At 35.9% G+C, this 17,673-nt stretch overlaps 1 protein-coding gene and 2 long non-coding RNA genes across 4 annotated transcripts in view; 1 reads left to right on the forward strand and 2 right to left on the reverse strand.

Annotated features, from left to right (window-relative positions):
• Nucleotides 1-17,673, forward strand: part of Rpb8 (DNA-directed RNA polymerases I, II, and III subunit Rpb8) — a 58,012-nt gene that overhangs the window by 30,292 nt on the left and 10,047 nt on the right. For both annotated transcript variants that reach the window (XM_011645037.2, XM_089085042.1), the window contains exon 3: nt 1,694-1,874. In XM_011645037.2, the coding sequence (XP_011643339.1) occupies nt 1,694-1,874 (181 nt within the window). The remainder of the gene's footprint in view (nt 1-1,693; nt 1,875-17,673) is intronic.
• Nucleotides 6,135-7,115, reverse strand: LOC112552905 (uncharacterized). The gene is made up of 2 exons (XR_016141317.1): nt 7,054-7,115; nt 6,135-6,679 (listed from the first exon to the last, which is right to left on the reverse strand). It is a non-coding gene; the product is annotated as an uncharacterized LOC112552905 (long non-coding RNA).
• LOC105431086 (uncharacterized) lies at nt 8,485-11,599 on the reverse strand. Its single transcript, XR_968252.2, has 2 exons — nt 8,907-11,599; nt 8,485-8,618 (listed from the first exon to the last, which is right to left on the reverse strand). It is a non-coding gene; the product is annotated as an uncharacterized LOC105431086 (long non-coding RNA).

Here is a 17,673-nt window from a genome sequence, read left to right on the forward strand (position 1 = left end):
TCTGTGAAGTTTTATCAAGTTAATCGGAATTCATTTATAATACAATATAAATTACTCATAGGCTCGTAGATATGTATAAAACATAAAATGTTTTTAAATTCACATCTGAAATGTGATTTTTTTTTCTAATTTTCTTTTTTTCTTTTTTTTTTTATCTGTTTTAAAGTTTTATCTTTAAACTAAATATATGATTTTTTTATAGTTGCTTCTTCTATTTCTTTTCTCCATTTCTTTTTCTTAGACAGACTGCTTACGCGTTCTCTTAAGTTCAAGTTTTGCTTTTTCCTCTTCGTTGATTGATCGTAATCGCAATTCTGGAAATGCTTAATTTGCACAACTAATTTAATTTCGCGGAAGCGAAATAAATTGTATTATTTTAACATTACAAACACATCTGATGTAACAGAACAGTATATTTGAAAATCACGATACGTAATTTTATTGATCCAAAGTCGAGAGATCTAAATCCTATTAAATTAATTTAATTTAACGATATTGATTTAATTTAAACTGACAATCTTGTTTTCTTCCTAATACCTTTGATCAGCGATTCTGCTGCTGATCGTATGACTAACTTGTAATTTAAAACTTAAAATTAATTAATTTTTAATAAATTCATAAAATAATTTAATAATAATTTTTGATATCTATTTGCGGTTAAAATTGTTTAAAGATATCTCTATCTATGATTTTATATTATATTATTTTATTTTTGAAAGCTATTTCACTTGAATCTCGATTTTAGATAAACGTGCGTGTGTGTATGTGTGCGCGCGCGTGTGTATGTTGAAAATAATTCATATGGAGTTATTTTTTAATCACATGTATTTAAGTGAAATAAATAAATTGTAATTAAAATGTAATTTAAATATTTATTAGATATTGATGAATATTTTCATTTCTTCGCAAATTCGCATTTACTTTGAGCTACATGAAGATAATGATTTGTACAACAAAGTGCATTTTATGACGCAAGATAAAAAGTGCATCTCGTGTGAGTGTCACGCATCTAACGAAATATAATGTGTGTGGTGAAAAGAGCGGATCTATCAGTTTACATAGTCAAACGCAGCACCCACCAACGAGCGGATGCGACCTGACTGATGCAACCGTGTGGCGATGTGTTTTCGATGCATTCGCGTGAATGCTATTATTGGACCCGGTTATATTCCGTCATTGCACAGCTTGTCTGCGCTTTTTTTTTACCCGAGAAATATTGAGATCATAAGCTGCGCTAAGCGTAGGCAGCGGACATTGGAACAAATATAAGATGCGCCATTATCCAGTCGTTGAAATAACGAATTAATTCATTTCTTCCATTCTAATTTTCACTCATCTGTCAAATTCTTTTTACAAGAGGTTCATTTTTTTTTTTTCGAAAATTATATTTTAAAGAGATTTATGTTCTTAAGCAACATGATGTACGTTTATTTCCGCTTATTTGTACTATTTTAAAATGACTAAATTATATTTATAATTTTAGTTGTTAAAATGATGAGTAAAATTTATTTTTGACTATAATTTTTTACCTAGTGCAAACAAATTTCATAATTCTTTTAATACGACTAAATTTATTTGTAACTTGAATAGTTTTCTCATGTAGAGCAAAGATTATTTAACGAAAATTCTATATAGGATAAATTTCTCACGAGAGATGTGTAATATTGTATGTATGTAATTATTGTATGTTCAGGAGATAAATTCCGTCTTGTGCTGGCAACAACGTTACGCGAGGATGGATATCCGGATGGTAACGAGTGGAACCCTATGGAACAGGAGGGCGGTTCCAGGGCGGATAGCTTTGAGTACGTCATGTCCGGCAAGGTGTACCGAATAGAAGGCGACGAAGCCAATAACGAGCCTAGCAGCAGATTGTAAGTAGACATTCTCTTGTATTAAACACGTAAGATTAGTTTGGGAAATTGACATTTTTTTCTTGTCTCTTAAGAAAATTTTATTGTATTTGGCGAAATCAATTGGTCATATATTGAAAATTTATGAATGTACATTTTGTAACTAATTGAGACAGAAAATTAAAATAAAGAGACAAATCTCTTAGACTGATCTTATCAGTGAGATATATCTTATTGATAGTCAAGATTCGTTTGCACTTCACCTTGACATTACGATATTAGTTTGAAATTTTATATTGTTTACGAAGCGTACGTATATATGATTTTCTCGGTAGTTAAATAAGAATAATTAACTTCACGTTTAATAGCAGTGTGATGCCTATAATTGTACGTATGTAGTGTTAATTGGGCATCACTTTTAAACATATACGGATAAGTTGTGAGTTAAAAATACAATTTTTATTAAACGACATATCATTAATCATAACTTATCGTTTTTTAGACTATCAATTTAAGATTTTTAGACTATCAATTGAATCATATCGTTTGAAATAATGTTTCATTTATATGTATTAAAAGATAAAAATAGATTTGTATAAATTCTCGTTACATGGAAAAAATTTTGTAGTGCAAACGAACAAATGTATTTTTCACGATATCCGAGCAGAATTCCATATTTAACGAAATGTCATCATAGCGCAAGTTACCACGTGACTTTTGTATAGTTGATTGAAAAGTCGCATTGTCGAGTGTTTGTAAGAAGCGACTATCGTTGACAATTGATTGTCGTTACTTATGCGTGTTCTGCGTTAACTTGATTCTGCTCGGAAACGCCACACGTTGGGCTATATCAGATATACACATGGACGCGCGTCACGATGACGTCGTCGAACGACACATCGATGTGCGACAGACTTTCTGCTGTGCGATCTCCTATTGGCTCATTTCCAAGCGCTCTCAATGAAGCCGCGTGAGCTTCCAAAACAACTTTCTGCGCCGCTTGTAGAGATATTGGCTCTCTGTTGTCGTCAGTTATCGCTCTATTCTAAACAAAGTCTCTCAACCGGATCGAGAAGCGGTAGTATCACTCTTATGTAATTAATGAACGATAGAGAAGTAGAAGAATATCAAGTATCGCAAAAAATGTTGCAGACAATTTTTTTAAATTGATGAACAAATATGGTAACGATATACAAGCGAGTTTATACTGTGAATTAATTAAAAACTGTAAGTTAAAAAATTGCAAATTGCTCTTAATACTTTTTCACCAGACGCTTTGTGAATAATTTTTTTAATAAACCTGCATTTAATGAAATATTGTGGATAATATTCGCGATAATTGAATGGTAATAAAGTTAAGATGTGTGTGTGTGTGTGTGTGTGTGTGTGTGTGTATGTGTGTGTGGGGTGGTGTGTGGTGTGGTGTGTGTGGTGTGGTATGTGGTGGTGTGTGGTGTGGTGTGTGGTGGTGTGTGGTGTGGTGTGTGGTGTGGTGTGTGTGGTGTGTGAATTACATGATACGCAATTGGCCAAACCTTGGCACGATTGGCTGAGCACGCCGAAATAGTGCGTCATCGGATGGGCCATTTTTAGCTTCATCATTCATGAACTATGGACTCACTATTTTTTAAACGCAGTATTTTTTTAACTATTTGTACATTTCTATTGTTAATCATACATGCCGCATAGACACATGAATTCATCAGCAAGATATATGAATTCATTCGAATAACTGTAAAATCTACAAGTAGATAAGAAATGAAAGTAATTAGATATATTACTATAAAGAAAAGATATAAATATTAAAAAATAATATTTTTGAATTTTTAACATTATTTACCGGTGACGAGAATAAGATTAAAAAATTAGCTTGCTATTAAATATAGATGGACAGTACCACAATTAAAAATTGTTTTTCGATCGAACAAGGAACCAGAGAGAGGTTGCAACGCGAGAGTTGGGCTTTCCATTTAAATGTGTTTAACGAAATGCGGAATTGCGCGATAACCCCTTGGTTTGACCGACTTATCGCATTGACCTTGACGTGGCCGCGTCGTCGGTCGCATTGGTTGCGTCGCCGTGGCCGCGTCGATTTCGCCGCAGGTTGTGCCACTACTGCGCGCAAAACGTACCGCGCTTTATTGACGCTGTGAAGGATGGAACGTAGCAGCGCGTTGTAAATGCCACGATAAGAGGAGAGAGAGAGAGAGAGGGGGGGAGGGGAGGGAGAGAGAGAGAGAGAGAGAGAGAGAGAGAGAGAGAGAGAGAGAGAGAGAGAGAGAGAGAGAGAGAGAGACGTGTGCTTACATTCGAATCCGCGCTAGGTGTTTTAAATCGTTCGTGCAAGTGCGAAATTATTTATCGAACGCGATGTCATTTCTTGCGAACGCTTCTTCACAATGCTCAGATTAACGTTTAACGCCTTCCTTAATTTGTTTTTCGATGTTTTCTACATCGATTCTTGTGAAGATTGAAACGTAACGTAATCTTATATACGTAGTTATATACGATATAATTTAAGATGTTAACAGAAATTTGATATTTATCACATTCTAATTTGATGAGTGTGGAGTACAATGATAATGTTGATAAGTTTGTATATCTGTCGGATCACATCTTGAGTATCTAAAAATTATAACTAAAAGTTTCGGCTTTCTTGGATCGTCCAATATCAATTATGAAAGGTTATTTAAATAATTACATGTCGATCTTTTCGTCTTATAACATTTTTTATTTTCCTTATATACATATAAAGATTCTCTAGTACTTTATCCATCTTTATAATATTCCTTAATTTACAATTATTTATTTCTATATTATTAATTCTAATATATTTTTTAGATGTTCCGAATTTTTTCCGAACAAAATTTATGTATATACACACCATTTATTGCACGATGTGATAATTAAAAAATACAATATTTTAATAAATATGCGTACAAAATAATTTGACATAAAAGTATATATATATATATATATATATATATATATATATATATATATATAAAAGAAGATCGATCTTATTTTTCTCAGTTATCGTCATATTATAGGTTGACTCAAGGTTGAGCAAACGTAATACGTCATGCGTAATCAGACGAACTATATTAATGCTCGTTAATGATGCGCGGTAATTACTTTTGTTACGCTTATGGTTTCTCAGCTATTTCTCTATTACAACTTTTCGCAATTGCAGGCAGGTTAAACGAAATTACTTTTTAACAGAAATTCAATAACTGTAACAAATAGCTAAGTCATTAAGTTATAATAAATATTTATAGTCGTTGTTAATTTTATTAATTTTTATTAATTTTCTGGAAAAGATATAATCCATGCGTTAAAAAAATATATATTTTTAAATTTAGCATCTAAGATCCTGTTTGCTGAAGAATTGAGGATAATAAAAGAGATTTTTAATTGATATCAAAGTATCGAATTGTAGAACCTACCGCTACGTTGCAAGCTAAAAATAATGGCACGTGATTGGTAATACAATTATTTGAATTTATTTCATATTGAAATTTAATATCTAAGATTCTGTTTGCCGAGAAATTGCCTGTTTCTCTCAGTTGTTCATTAAATATATATATATATATATATATATATATATATATATGTTTAATGCCAAATCTCATATAATGAAAAGTGTAATGTGTAAGGATATTGAGCTCGATCGATAAGGAGACATCACGTGGTGCGTTTAGTAGAAACAATACGATGTTTCACGTTGAGATAACCGGAGATTCGTAACAAGGAAATATCCCGCAAAGCGGCGTGACGATTATATGCCATTATCCAGTCGGTAAGATAGTGCACATACAAGAGAATCAACGGAACGAGCTTTCGGAGGACAGGGAGCCACTCTGCGTTCACTCGGTAGATAATGAAGCGGGTGAACACAGCTGGTGGTATCTCAGTTTTCTGGGGGCATTGGCAACCCGACTGGCAAAAGTCGATTCAATCGAGAAAATCTCCGAGAAAGATCAGGAATCTATCGATTAAGGAATCTTTTTTTATGATCGACGATCTTTTAGAGAAGAACTCGGAATGAAATGAAATGAAATAAGCTTGTAGAAAATACACTATCGTTTTAGTTCTAAGTATGATTTCATGTTGTTTATATAGTTTGCATCAGATTTCAGGATACAATTTTTTAATATTAAAATTTTATTTTATGTGCTATGCATATGAGTGTGTATTTTGATTTTTTTAAATGTTTTTGTATTACATGGCACATAAATAAAAATTTACCCCGAATCTATATGAATTGTAGATGACTTAAAGTTGATGTTAGGTGTTTATTATCTGATTGAAGATAAATACAAAAATTTTGATACTTTTTCAAAAGATGGCGTGTCTAGTGATCCGTTGCGAAATATAGTTATTTATTGGATAAAAAGTTAGTAAAAGATACAAGAGAACAAAAGTTGGCTGCTATCTTATAATATGGATAAATTCGATTTGGCTGTTCATCATGGTATCCTTATCATGGTAATAAGATAAGAAATAAGCGCCAAAAGCAAACGTTATGCTTTCCGAGTATCGTGAAGACATTGCAACTACCGTGAAGTGTTTCGACTTGAGAAGATAAACTCTGAACGAGACTAAATAATAGTGTTGTACTATAATTGTAGTATAATTTTCGTTGGTATTACATTCACATTTGTTCGATCCTTTGTTCGTTCGTTCGTTTAGAACAAGGGGCGTGACAGCTGGGAAACGAATTATTGATCGGGATAGCTCGAGACCCCGGAATGAATATAGCTAATGTCCTGGCAATGTCGGCAACGCGCAGGTACACGCACTCTGTCGTCGCGATATGATCCATTCTGAAAGAAATTTAAAATTAAAATTATATTTTTATTGCCTTTTTTTTATTTTTAATAATTTATCATCATGAGTTGCCGATGGTTCTTGTTATAAAAAACCTGCTATTTCAAAGATCACACACACGCGCGCGCGCACACACGCACACACACGCACACGCACGCACACACACACACACACGCGCGCGCGCGCGCGCGCGTGTGTGTGTGTGTGTGTGTGTGTGTGTATATATGTATATATATACACAAAATATATCGTTTAATTTTACATATTCCAAAAATCCAACATGTATAATGTAAGCGGTACAAACATTAATTAAAAAAAAAATTGTGTTTTTTTTTATATCAGAATTGAAATACGAATTTTCTTCGCCTACACGTTTTGACATTACTCGATGCCGAGTGGATTATCGACGCGATAAATTTTCTGAAATATCTGTAGCGCAGATTTTTTCGATCGCATCGAGGATGCGAGCTCGGCGAGAGTCAGCTGATCAGGATTAGTACAGGCGCGTGCGTACGGTGCAACGCTTCCCGATTGGTCGATATCTCGGCTAGGACGTGCAAGGTCGTCCGGGCTGTCAAAATCAGCTGACGCCGGAACAACCAATCAGCTGACGCTCAAGCTTAGGAGAATCCCCCACCGTCGGGTTTAAGCTCTACACGCCGCCCGATTTTTTGTCGGATTTTCCGCGATACTCACTTGACGTAAATTTGATTTGATTCGTTAATTGAATGATCGAAGTATTCTCGAGATATCAGTTATTTATGACGCAGATAATCAATTCTTTTGAGTGATTTGAGATTCTCTTTAAAGTGCATAATAAACAGACAGTATTAAATATTTTTAATTTGAAAAATGTTAAATTTTCTACTTGTCTATTCTGTTTGTTGCAACATATACATTTAAAGTCCACGAATGTTGTTGTATTAGCTCAAGTATATCGTTTCACCAAATTAAGATAGAGAATTAAGATAGAGAGAACAAGAGAGAAACGAAACTTGACAAAATCTATGTTTTGATATAATTAGCTCCAACACTGCAGTCTCAAATTAGATGTTGGATTCGTATTATATAAATGCAAATTTGGCTCTTCGATTACGCGTCATTGCGTTCAAGTATCACATGTTTCGTAGGCGGTAAAATCAGGCTGACTGTAAATTATGCGTTCGTATGCGCAATACGTCTCGTAGCTTTTCTTCCTTGTGAGTCACGTCCGAGCGTCGTTCCACGGTCATGTGTTCCTCTTAATATCGCGGGGCACGGCCCAGGATCGCGTCGGAAGGCGGCGTGTGTCGACGCGGTCGACTCGAACGGAAAATTTAACCGCCACGTCATCCGACGTTGGCGCTGCAGCGAGAAAATTCTCGGGCGAACGGGTAAAACTGTCACGGAACGGCCACGTTACGTAAAACTACACGGCGGAATTGTGGCATGCGGCATTTTTGGCAGGCGACGTGCAAAAACATTTCCTTCTCTTTTTCGTGGCGCGTGCGTGTCTCTTTGTGTGCGTGTATTGGCACGATCTCGACAGGTATTATGCACCGAGAGCCGCATCGACGCCGCAGGCGGCTGGCCCGCCGGTGTATATTCACGGAGCGACGTCGCAACTCTCGGCTTTTCTCGATTTCGACGTTTTCCGAACGAACCCTTTCCGATTCAGATAATGTATACATTGAGCGGGATAAATAGCATTATAACGATTCGAAGAATGAAGGTATTTTATTTAAGGGAATTTTTTTCTTTATAAAGAATAAAGATAAATACTGGATCTTTTTAAAGGTCAAAGGATATTCTATTAAGTACATTTTTAAAGTAGAAAAATATTTTTTTGGTTTATTTAGGACCCATATCTCTGATGTACACAAGTAGTACACTAGTAGGCGCTGCGAAAAGGCGGTCGCCATCTCGTCTGACAGCAATTCGGTTCATGCGGTTCATCTGAAATAAAAAAAATCAGAAATTAAATAGTGATGGCTATAGTCCGATATGTGGAATGTTTTAAATTGAAAGTTTCCTTTAATTTTTGTTAACAATCTGAAAAATCTGACTTTTCGGGAAAAAATTAAAAATTAAAAAAATTTTTTTCAGAGGTTCGTCATTTTTTTATTTTTTTGAGATATTAATGTTCCCTTTTCTTTATCACTCACTTGACGCACGAATAAAAATGCAATAGTTATATTAAGCTTTTGTAATATCAAGTAACTTTATATTTTCTGCGTTAATCACCGTGTTGCAATTGTTAAAATGACTGTGATATTTAGTGCGAGCGCCGTGGTATAATAAGACTGTTAAAAGGTTAACTCTCGTCTATAATACGCTTTTGCGTGTTCTAAAATTTCTCATTTTAATCTCTTTACGTTAATGAGTTCGAGCGAGAAAATTGTTTTTCTCTAAAGTAGACTACATTTCCGAGTGGCTGCGTTGACCCGTATAATGCAATGCCGCGATAGTGCGTTCTTAGTGAACTCGTAGCCTACTCTCTCGTGGCCTTGTACTTTAGAGGTTGTGAATATATTACACGTATAACGAACGTGCGGGAAGAGGAAGAGAGCTATACTCATCGTCACGTAACGTATGCATTATGCAATCGCGCCGCGTTTGTTGTGTTTATCAACAGCTGATTCGATTTTCTTGGGTCTTCTATTTAAAATCTTTTCCGGATTCTTTTCGGGAATTATCGCCCATGAATAATATTAAGGCTTGACTTAAAAAGAAAATTTTACGTGACTTTGTTGTACTGGCAATCTTGTATTCAAGTTACATCGTTTAACATTAACATTTTCAATTTTAGTATATCATTTTAGTATATCTTTTTATGGATAATAATAATCTTTATATTTTATATGAAAACGTGTAAGAAGTATGTAGGTAATGTAGATATGACAAGTATATGGTGTGACATTATTACGAATTTATTTTAAAGTGTTATTAATCAATTGTGTCAAGAGTGTCAGTGCGAGATGGATGTAAGAGATTAGCAAGCAAAGTCGCGTTATAACATTCGCGAGCGATACATCGATTCTGCCCAATCATGAGCGTTTAAACTGATGCCGATGTCATTCGTTGCAAAAGGGGAGCCAGCCCGAGTTGCTAAATTACGGTACGTTAAAATATCTCGTGGTTGAATCAAGCATTACTTCTCATCTCCTGGTAGCTATTTTAAAGAGTCAACGTATAGTCGGAGCAACGTATAATCGGATAAGTTCAACAGCTTGTGATAATAACTCGTTTTATTTCAATTTACTTCATTATATCTTTCTCATTTGCCTGAGACTATGATATTATAATTTACTATTTTTACTATTCCGAAATATATAATTGAATGTTTGTTTTTTTTTCCGTTACATAGGGAACTCATTTAACGTGAATTGAATTCACGTAACATTAGAGATTGATCAAAAGATCATTTATACGAGATTTGCGAGAAAGGAGCACCTGCGCAGGTAATTTCCTTCCTCGATATCATTGTGGGTGGGTGTTAATACCAAGTTACCGCCAACACTCGCAGGCTGGCTCTCTCTCTCCACCCGGATGCGAGCCAGGCTCCCTCCGGTTCCCAGGGGTGACCCAGTTTCGTTTATCCCCTCGGAGCCAGCCCACACCTGCCTGGCGAAAACACCTCCCTCGTGCACACCTACGCGCGTTTGCCACGAGCTATACTCACTTTTACTCGGTTTTCTCGTTTTTGATTCTATATTATTACACCGTTTGCACGTCGCGCCTACCTCACGTAATTAGTATTTATCGCATTATGGAGAGAATAGCGCTTTGAAAATTTCAACAGTCTACAAGTCTGTTTCATTCATCTATTTTTTTATACTAGATTATATGATAAAATGTTGAGTGTGTATGCGATAATTCGATTTCTAATAAATCAAAATGTCTAATGTAATGTAATGCAAAAAAATGATACGTAATTTATAATTACATGTTGTAAAAATTATATAATTATAATTATTATAATTACATAAATATAATATTTATATAATAATATCATTTATTATAAATTATATAATATAAATATAACTATATATATATATATATATATATATATATTATACAAATTATATTATATATATAGTTATTTAAATAATTTTGGACATATCAAATTATGCGACGAGTTTACTTTAGAGAAAATTTAAGAAGCGTATTTTATTCGCGCGCAGTTTTTCAAAATCAATTATTTTTATTCCTTTTATTCTATTGAGAGAGAAATCCTTTGAGAGAGAAATTATTCGTCCAAAATTATTGGTCATTATGTCAGAACACCAGGAACATGTACATATACGTGTGTGTGTGTGTGTGTGTGTGTGTGTGTGTGTGTGTGTGTGTGTGTGTGTGTGTGTGTGTGTGATGTGTGGTTGTGTGTGTGTGTGTGTGTGTGTGTGTGTGTGTGTGTGTGTGTGTGTGTGTGTGTGTGTGTGTGTGTGTGTGTGTGTGTGCGCGCGCGCGCGCGCGCAACTAGAGATCCTCTAGCTTTGACACGCGTTCGCGCGCGTATTCTCACCGGGACCGTTCCTGGGGAAAGGTCAGACAGTCAGAGAGGCTAACCTAGTGACTGGAATTAGGTCAACCCCTGACGGAGACGCGCTCTCGCGTCCCCACTTTCCTCGAACACGCGGAAGAGTCCACGTTGTTGCATTCACAGCCAGGTCAGATTGCACCCGATTGGAGTCGACTTGATATTATTTGGATTCGAAGAATCGGATTCTTCATTCACCGAGAATCGACAACTGTTTTTGCTGGCTATTTGACAAGTGTCTTTAAGAAGTACGCGAGTAGTCGGGATAATTGCGTTATGGAATAGATGCGACAATATTATTCGGTAACATGGAACTGGCAATTCTCTATCATCTATTATCAGAAGTAGCATTATTTTTTAATAATTTCCTTAAACGCTGAAAAATATTGGTCTCAAAAATTGGGTTGGGAAAATTAAGTTTAATTTTCTTTCGTCCTAGAAAAAGGTATTGTTGTATCCAAATCCTTCAATCTATGGTTTACATTTGAATCGGATGATCCTATTTTATGATATGATATTTCGACATAATGAGCAAAAATTTTTACGCTCACGTCACGTAACCTGGTATAAAATTATCCTTGATTCTTCATTCTTAAAATTCATTGTGTCATTTATGTTCTTCAAGGTCGACAAGCGCAAGCGTCTCCTATGCTCTACTGCTCACACACAGATGAGAGTAAAAGCTGATTACTTTGGATCGATACACTATCCGATTCGTCGTTTCCTCATCTCCGCGATTCTGATATTCTCTGCGCATTTTGCTCCAACCTTATTTTCGAGATAGTCCCTACTCGTTGGGCGTGAGAATATTAGTTTTAGAGTCTGTTAACTGTTAATTGTTATTTTCACTTAAACAATTATATTGGTGTGTAAATTGAAATATTACGATCTTAGGAAATGCTCTAAAAATGTCATATGCCATTATTTTTGTAAGATTATTACGGATTAATTTGGTAGGCTCGAAATTTTTACTTACATTCATTCAAGAGCAATGAGGTTTCTATATAAATCTTATGTATATCCTTCTCCCACATGTACGATAATATAAAAACGAAATATTTTAAGAGACTTCACATTTCAATTGTAGAGATTTGTATGTCTTTGTATATCTTCTTACTGTAAATAAAGTTGTTCCATCTGCATATGATTTTCAAGAAAAATCATGGGAGGAAGAGGAATGACTATGTCATATGTCAAATGGATTGTCATATAATGATGAAATATCATTCTCCATGCGATTAAGAGGAATTATAGGGACATGAATCCGATATCTCTCCATCAGGCAAGAGGAGGCTTCGTTCATGGAAGCCTTCACGAAGCTTATCGAATTTGTGAACTATAATGTTCTATAAAAATTTTATATGTTCTGAAAGAGTTCTGTTTTAAATATCTTTCTGATTTCGAAAGTTCACGTACTATCTTTGATATTAATATGTATGTTTATTCGGTAAAATATCATTTTACTATTTCGTTTATAATAAATATAATAAAATTATGTGAAAAGAAAAATATTGGTTTCAAAATTTTGAATAGCATATATGTTGTAAATGTGCCCTCGATTATTATAGCGTTAATGGCGCTTGAGATCTGCATTGACTGTATTATATATCGATGCTCGTTCATATTTTATGAAGCAGTAGTTCCATAATATCTGCTTGACTATTACATCAGCTAAGCTATAGCCACTACTCACAATTACAAGGGTAAATTTAACTTTGGCGCTTTAAATCTCTGTTATTTTACAATACATCTTATTACAATATATCTTCTTTTTTTTTTTTTTTTTACATCATCTTTCTTCTCTATTATTCTTCTGCTGTGTCATCCGCACGCGTTTATTTCTATTTATTTTTTTCCTTGGCTGTAAATTATTTGTACAGGTTTACAATTTTACACCTTTCTACTGCTACATTATTATTAGTATTGCTGTTATTATTTTTTCACTGTTTTATTTATTATTATTTTTTTCTATATTTTCTACACTTGATATCGCGATAGTGCAAACCGTGACATTGAGCGCATAGTTCCAGACTTCACTTTGCAGCCGAGCGCGCCCCAATCGCCACGTGTTGCTTCAACTCCCCTACAACTGTTCCTTGCATTTGCAGCGTGTTCGACGTTCAAATAGAAAAGTTTTCGGCTATCAGCGCCATATGCCTGTCAATGGATTATCTCATAAAGTTCTTCCAAAGACGTACGCGACGAAATTCAAAATTGCAATTGCAAATTCTTTGAAATTACACTGATTGCATATCGCCAAAATTGCTCTGAGAATTGTAAAGAGAGCATTGTTATTATTTCAATGACAATATCTCGTATGTTATGCTGTTTTTATGACAAATATTAATTTCAATTGAATTAATGAATTTACCGTTTAGTAAATTTGTTTTTTCGCTCGTTTCTTTGAATGTAATAAACGAAAGAAATCAAATCCTTAAATCCTGTTTTCGTTAGAAAAATATTTTTTTATAATTACGTGGCAATATTTATTTTGATTTTTACACAAATCCTTTTTAGCTTTGCGATGCGAATTTATCGGTTAATCAGACATTCACGTTTTTGATATCACAAGGATCTGTAATGAGTCTCACGATTGTCAAAGCCAGAATCAGCTGTCTCGTTTGGTCAATCGATCAAACTTTTTCTCAATTGCCAGTGAAAGTGCTTTTAATTATTCCAGATATGCGATATATTAATTAACTGCGCTTAAACTGCACGATGGTAAACTAAGAATAGCTTATACGTGCTGCATCGAATGACGTAGCCGAAGAACGTACAGCACGTTATACACTGACTCTCAATTACGTAACAATGATATTTAGTCTTATACATCTATTCTGTAAGTATGCGGCTCTTACCGCATCATCGCGACACATCGCGATAAACACAATTTCATGAGACAAGTAAATTTCGCGAGATATAATCCCAACGTTAGCAGATAACGAGCGGCGAGATAATTTCGGGTGCAATGCACGACACTAGGTTAAAAGAGAAGATGCGTTACGTTTCTTTTTCTCCAGCTACCCCCCCCCTCTCCTTTTTTTTATCTTATTTTGACCATTTTGCTATTCATATAATTTGTCATATTACATATAATTACAATGTAATTGTTGCAGCAATATTTATATGCGAAAGAGAAAATATATTTATGTGTGAGAGAGAGAAAATAAAAAAGTAGAGTATTTAATAATAACAGTCGCGAGGACTGTAATATGCAAATTGGTCTGCAGCCGTCTATTGCGAGGCGCGTCAAGTTTATTTCCTTGGTCTTTTCTTACATAATCAGTGCTCGCGTTTGACGGTCGACCGCCATGTTACTGCATCTCTCTCTCTCTCTCTCTCTCTCTCTCTCTCTTTTTATTCGTTGTATCGGAATAGTAGGAGAACTCCCGGTTCTCAACGACGATAATCGACTCTCTCGAGTGCGCGTGTGTTAGAAGAGCGGCATAGGAGGATGAGGTACAGGAGAAGTAGGAAAGGAGGGGCAGGAGGGTGGAGCGGAGGGCGGACAGGCCAAAGGTATCTCTCCGACCCCTCCGCGACACACACATCGGTCGCGCGCGCGCGCGCGCACGCGAGTGGGGAGCGGCCGTTCGCCGGGGCGGCGGCGGCGGAGGAGGAAGAGGAGGAGGAGGGGGAAGAGGGTTGGAAGGGATCGGGCACGATGGAGGGCAGGGGGGTGTCGTGACGGGGACAAACGGGCCGCGACCGAGAAAACGGTGCAGGCAGCGCGCGCGCAGGTGCGCGCTCCCCGGTTCCTGCCGTTTTGTATTGCGTGTGCCGTGTCTGCCGCGTCCGCGACGTCTACCGCGACGCGAGATGTGGCAAGACTTAAAGGCTCGTTTACATCACGTTGGACGGAGCGACGTGTCGCCTCACCTTACCTCACTTCACTTCACCTCACTTCACTTCACCTCACTTCATTTCACTTCACTTCACTTCACTTCACTTCACCTCACCTCGCTTCGCCTCGCCTCGCGGTTTCGGTAGTGACGAAAGTGACGACTCACGATGATTGCCAACGGCGTGCAGTGGTGGTAGTAGTAGTTGCAATAGTAATAGTTGTAATAGTAGTTGTAGTAGTAGTTGCGAAAGATAGTGTGTGACGATGATGCGGTAGCTGTCTAAGATTAAGTCGGCCCAGGTTCCTACACCCGCTCGTGCCAAAGGGGATAGATGCACTGGCTTCTCGTCGTCCCACGATCACCCACCTGTCGCGGGTCTCTTCGGTTTTTCTTCCTCTTTTTCCGCTGCTCTTCGTCCGTCGTGCTTCTCGAGGACGGACCACGTCGAGGCACCTCGAGAGTAATGCTCTTGTTTGCGTAAGCTACAAGTTTCGCGTGATTGCTCGCGAATTGACAATCGAATACTCGATTACTTAATTCTGTTCTCTTAATTCATTTAGAGTTACTTTGAAATCTTTATTCTTTCTCGGCGAAGATTTGATGAATTTAGCTTCTCTGAAGATTAATGAAAAGTTGCGATTTTCCATAAAGTATTGTGTTCATAAACAGTTTATAAGCAACAGCAATATTTCAATTCTAGACAGTTATTGTTTACCGTATGGAAAGTTTCATTGAAACTATTTTTCCGCATTGAAAATATTTCCCTATATTGATGTTTGATGTAATATTGTTTTTATAATGTCAAGCGAAATCTGTCATTTGACGACGTAGACTTCGTTACATTCCATTACACTGACGTAAGAGTAAACTATTCTTACAAATCTAATGACTTATTATTTTATATCTTTAGTCGTAGATAGTCACAACGTACTTTAAATTTCACATTAAAATAATCACCGTTAAACAAATCCCAAAAAAAAAAAATAACTGAGCTATTTTACAAGATTTACATTGATATCAATGGTGTCGATTTGATGATTATCGTCAACATTTGTTTCTGAATGATCTTCGAGAAATTATTTGCATAGAGAAGCAGAAAAAATATATCATTTTTAACTTAACATGTATAACATTACGTACATTCTGCAAGAAACTGCTGCACTGCTGCACATTGTTAAGAATCGAATGTGCGTAAAAAAACGTGTTTGGATAAATTTTAATGTTTCTTTTCAAGATCGATAACCGTTTTTCGAAGGCTGTTTTGACACGACAGGGGGATGTCACGATTTAACGTGAGGAGATATAGACGAATTACCATTTCACGTGACGGAAAGAACTTGTGGCTACGATTACAGGCGTTTCGCCATTATTACGCCGCACTCGATTAGTCGCGAAAGTGCACGTGCGTGCGTAGTGTGGCATGCGCTCGCACATAATTAGCGGCAATTATACGCGCGACAACGTGACGAAGGTCGCCGGTTTGCGGAAACTCGCTTGCGCGCAAGCGTATAGGCTCATTATTGGACGCGTCCGTGCCTCGAGCTAACGTACGAATCGATCGTTTCGCTATCGTGACCTATATTCCACGCAAAAGTCTACGAAATACGAGAGGAGCGGGCGATTCGATCAGAACTGCGGAATTATTTCGATTAGCGAGACACGTCTATCGATTCACTATTTGTCGATATTCAGCTACGAAATTCAGTGGAACAGAAACCCGAATTCACGCGGACTCGCCGAGAAAGAAAGGGAACCGTGTTTTCCTTGTGATTTATCTAACTCTTCTTCCGATTCTTCCGATCTCGAGCATCATTTCCTTTCTACTTTCAATTTGTGTGTTTGGATTGCGTTTGGATTCAATTTCCTTCAATTTGTTGTTTACTTCTCGATTTCTGAGTTTTTATAATAGTAAAAAAAGCTCGTTTGTGATACTTGAGAATATTATTTCTTATAGTCATTTTAAAAGTTACAAGACTTTTTCATTCTTCGTTGTTGATTTGTCTCTCTCTTTCTATTTTTTTTTTCTCTCAACATATTTATCTCAACATCATGTTGTTATATACATTATATTAAATAAAAATCGAGTGTATAATTTTTGTAATATTAAAGAGAATATATCTATTTGATATAATAAAAATTCACAAATTTTATTTACAAAATTTCTATAAAAGGAATATGAGCAGAAACATATATATTTATTATATAAATTTGATATTTGACGAGTAGAAATTCAGATTTATTTGTTGATGCAAAATAAAATGGCAATAGCTGGTGGTAGTCTATATTAATTTCATGCAAACTGAACTCTAACCATTATCTACGACTTGGGCGATAAAGCGATTTATGCTGCATTCCGCGTTGGTCAGACTCGATAACGTTTCGTTTAATTAATCGGCTGCTGGGAGAGATATTTTCGTGCTAGTTCCGGGGACGGGTCTACTACATAGCATTTTTAATTGGAGACAATATTTTTTGTATTAAGTTATTGTTTTGTTATAATAAAATAATAAAAAGACTCACCTAAAACATTAAAATATATAAATTTTCAATTTAATTAATTTATGTCATTCAGTAAGTGACAATTTAGACAAGAAATTTATGATATTTACAAAGCATGACAGAGATA

This window comes from Pogonomyrmex barbatus, unplaced genomic scaffold, assembly GCF_055798465.1.
Source record: "Pogonomyrmex barbatus isolate J1 unplaced genomic scaffold, ASM5579846v1 scaffold9, whole genome shotgun sequence".
Classification (NCBI taxonomy): Eukaryota; Metazoa; Arthropoda; class Insecta; order Hymenoptera; family Formicidae; genus Pogonomyrmex; species Pogonomyrmex barbatus.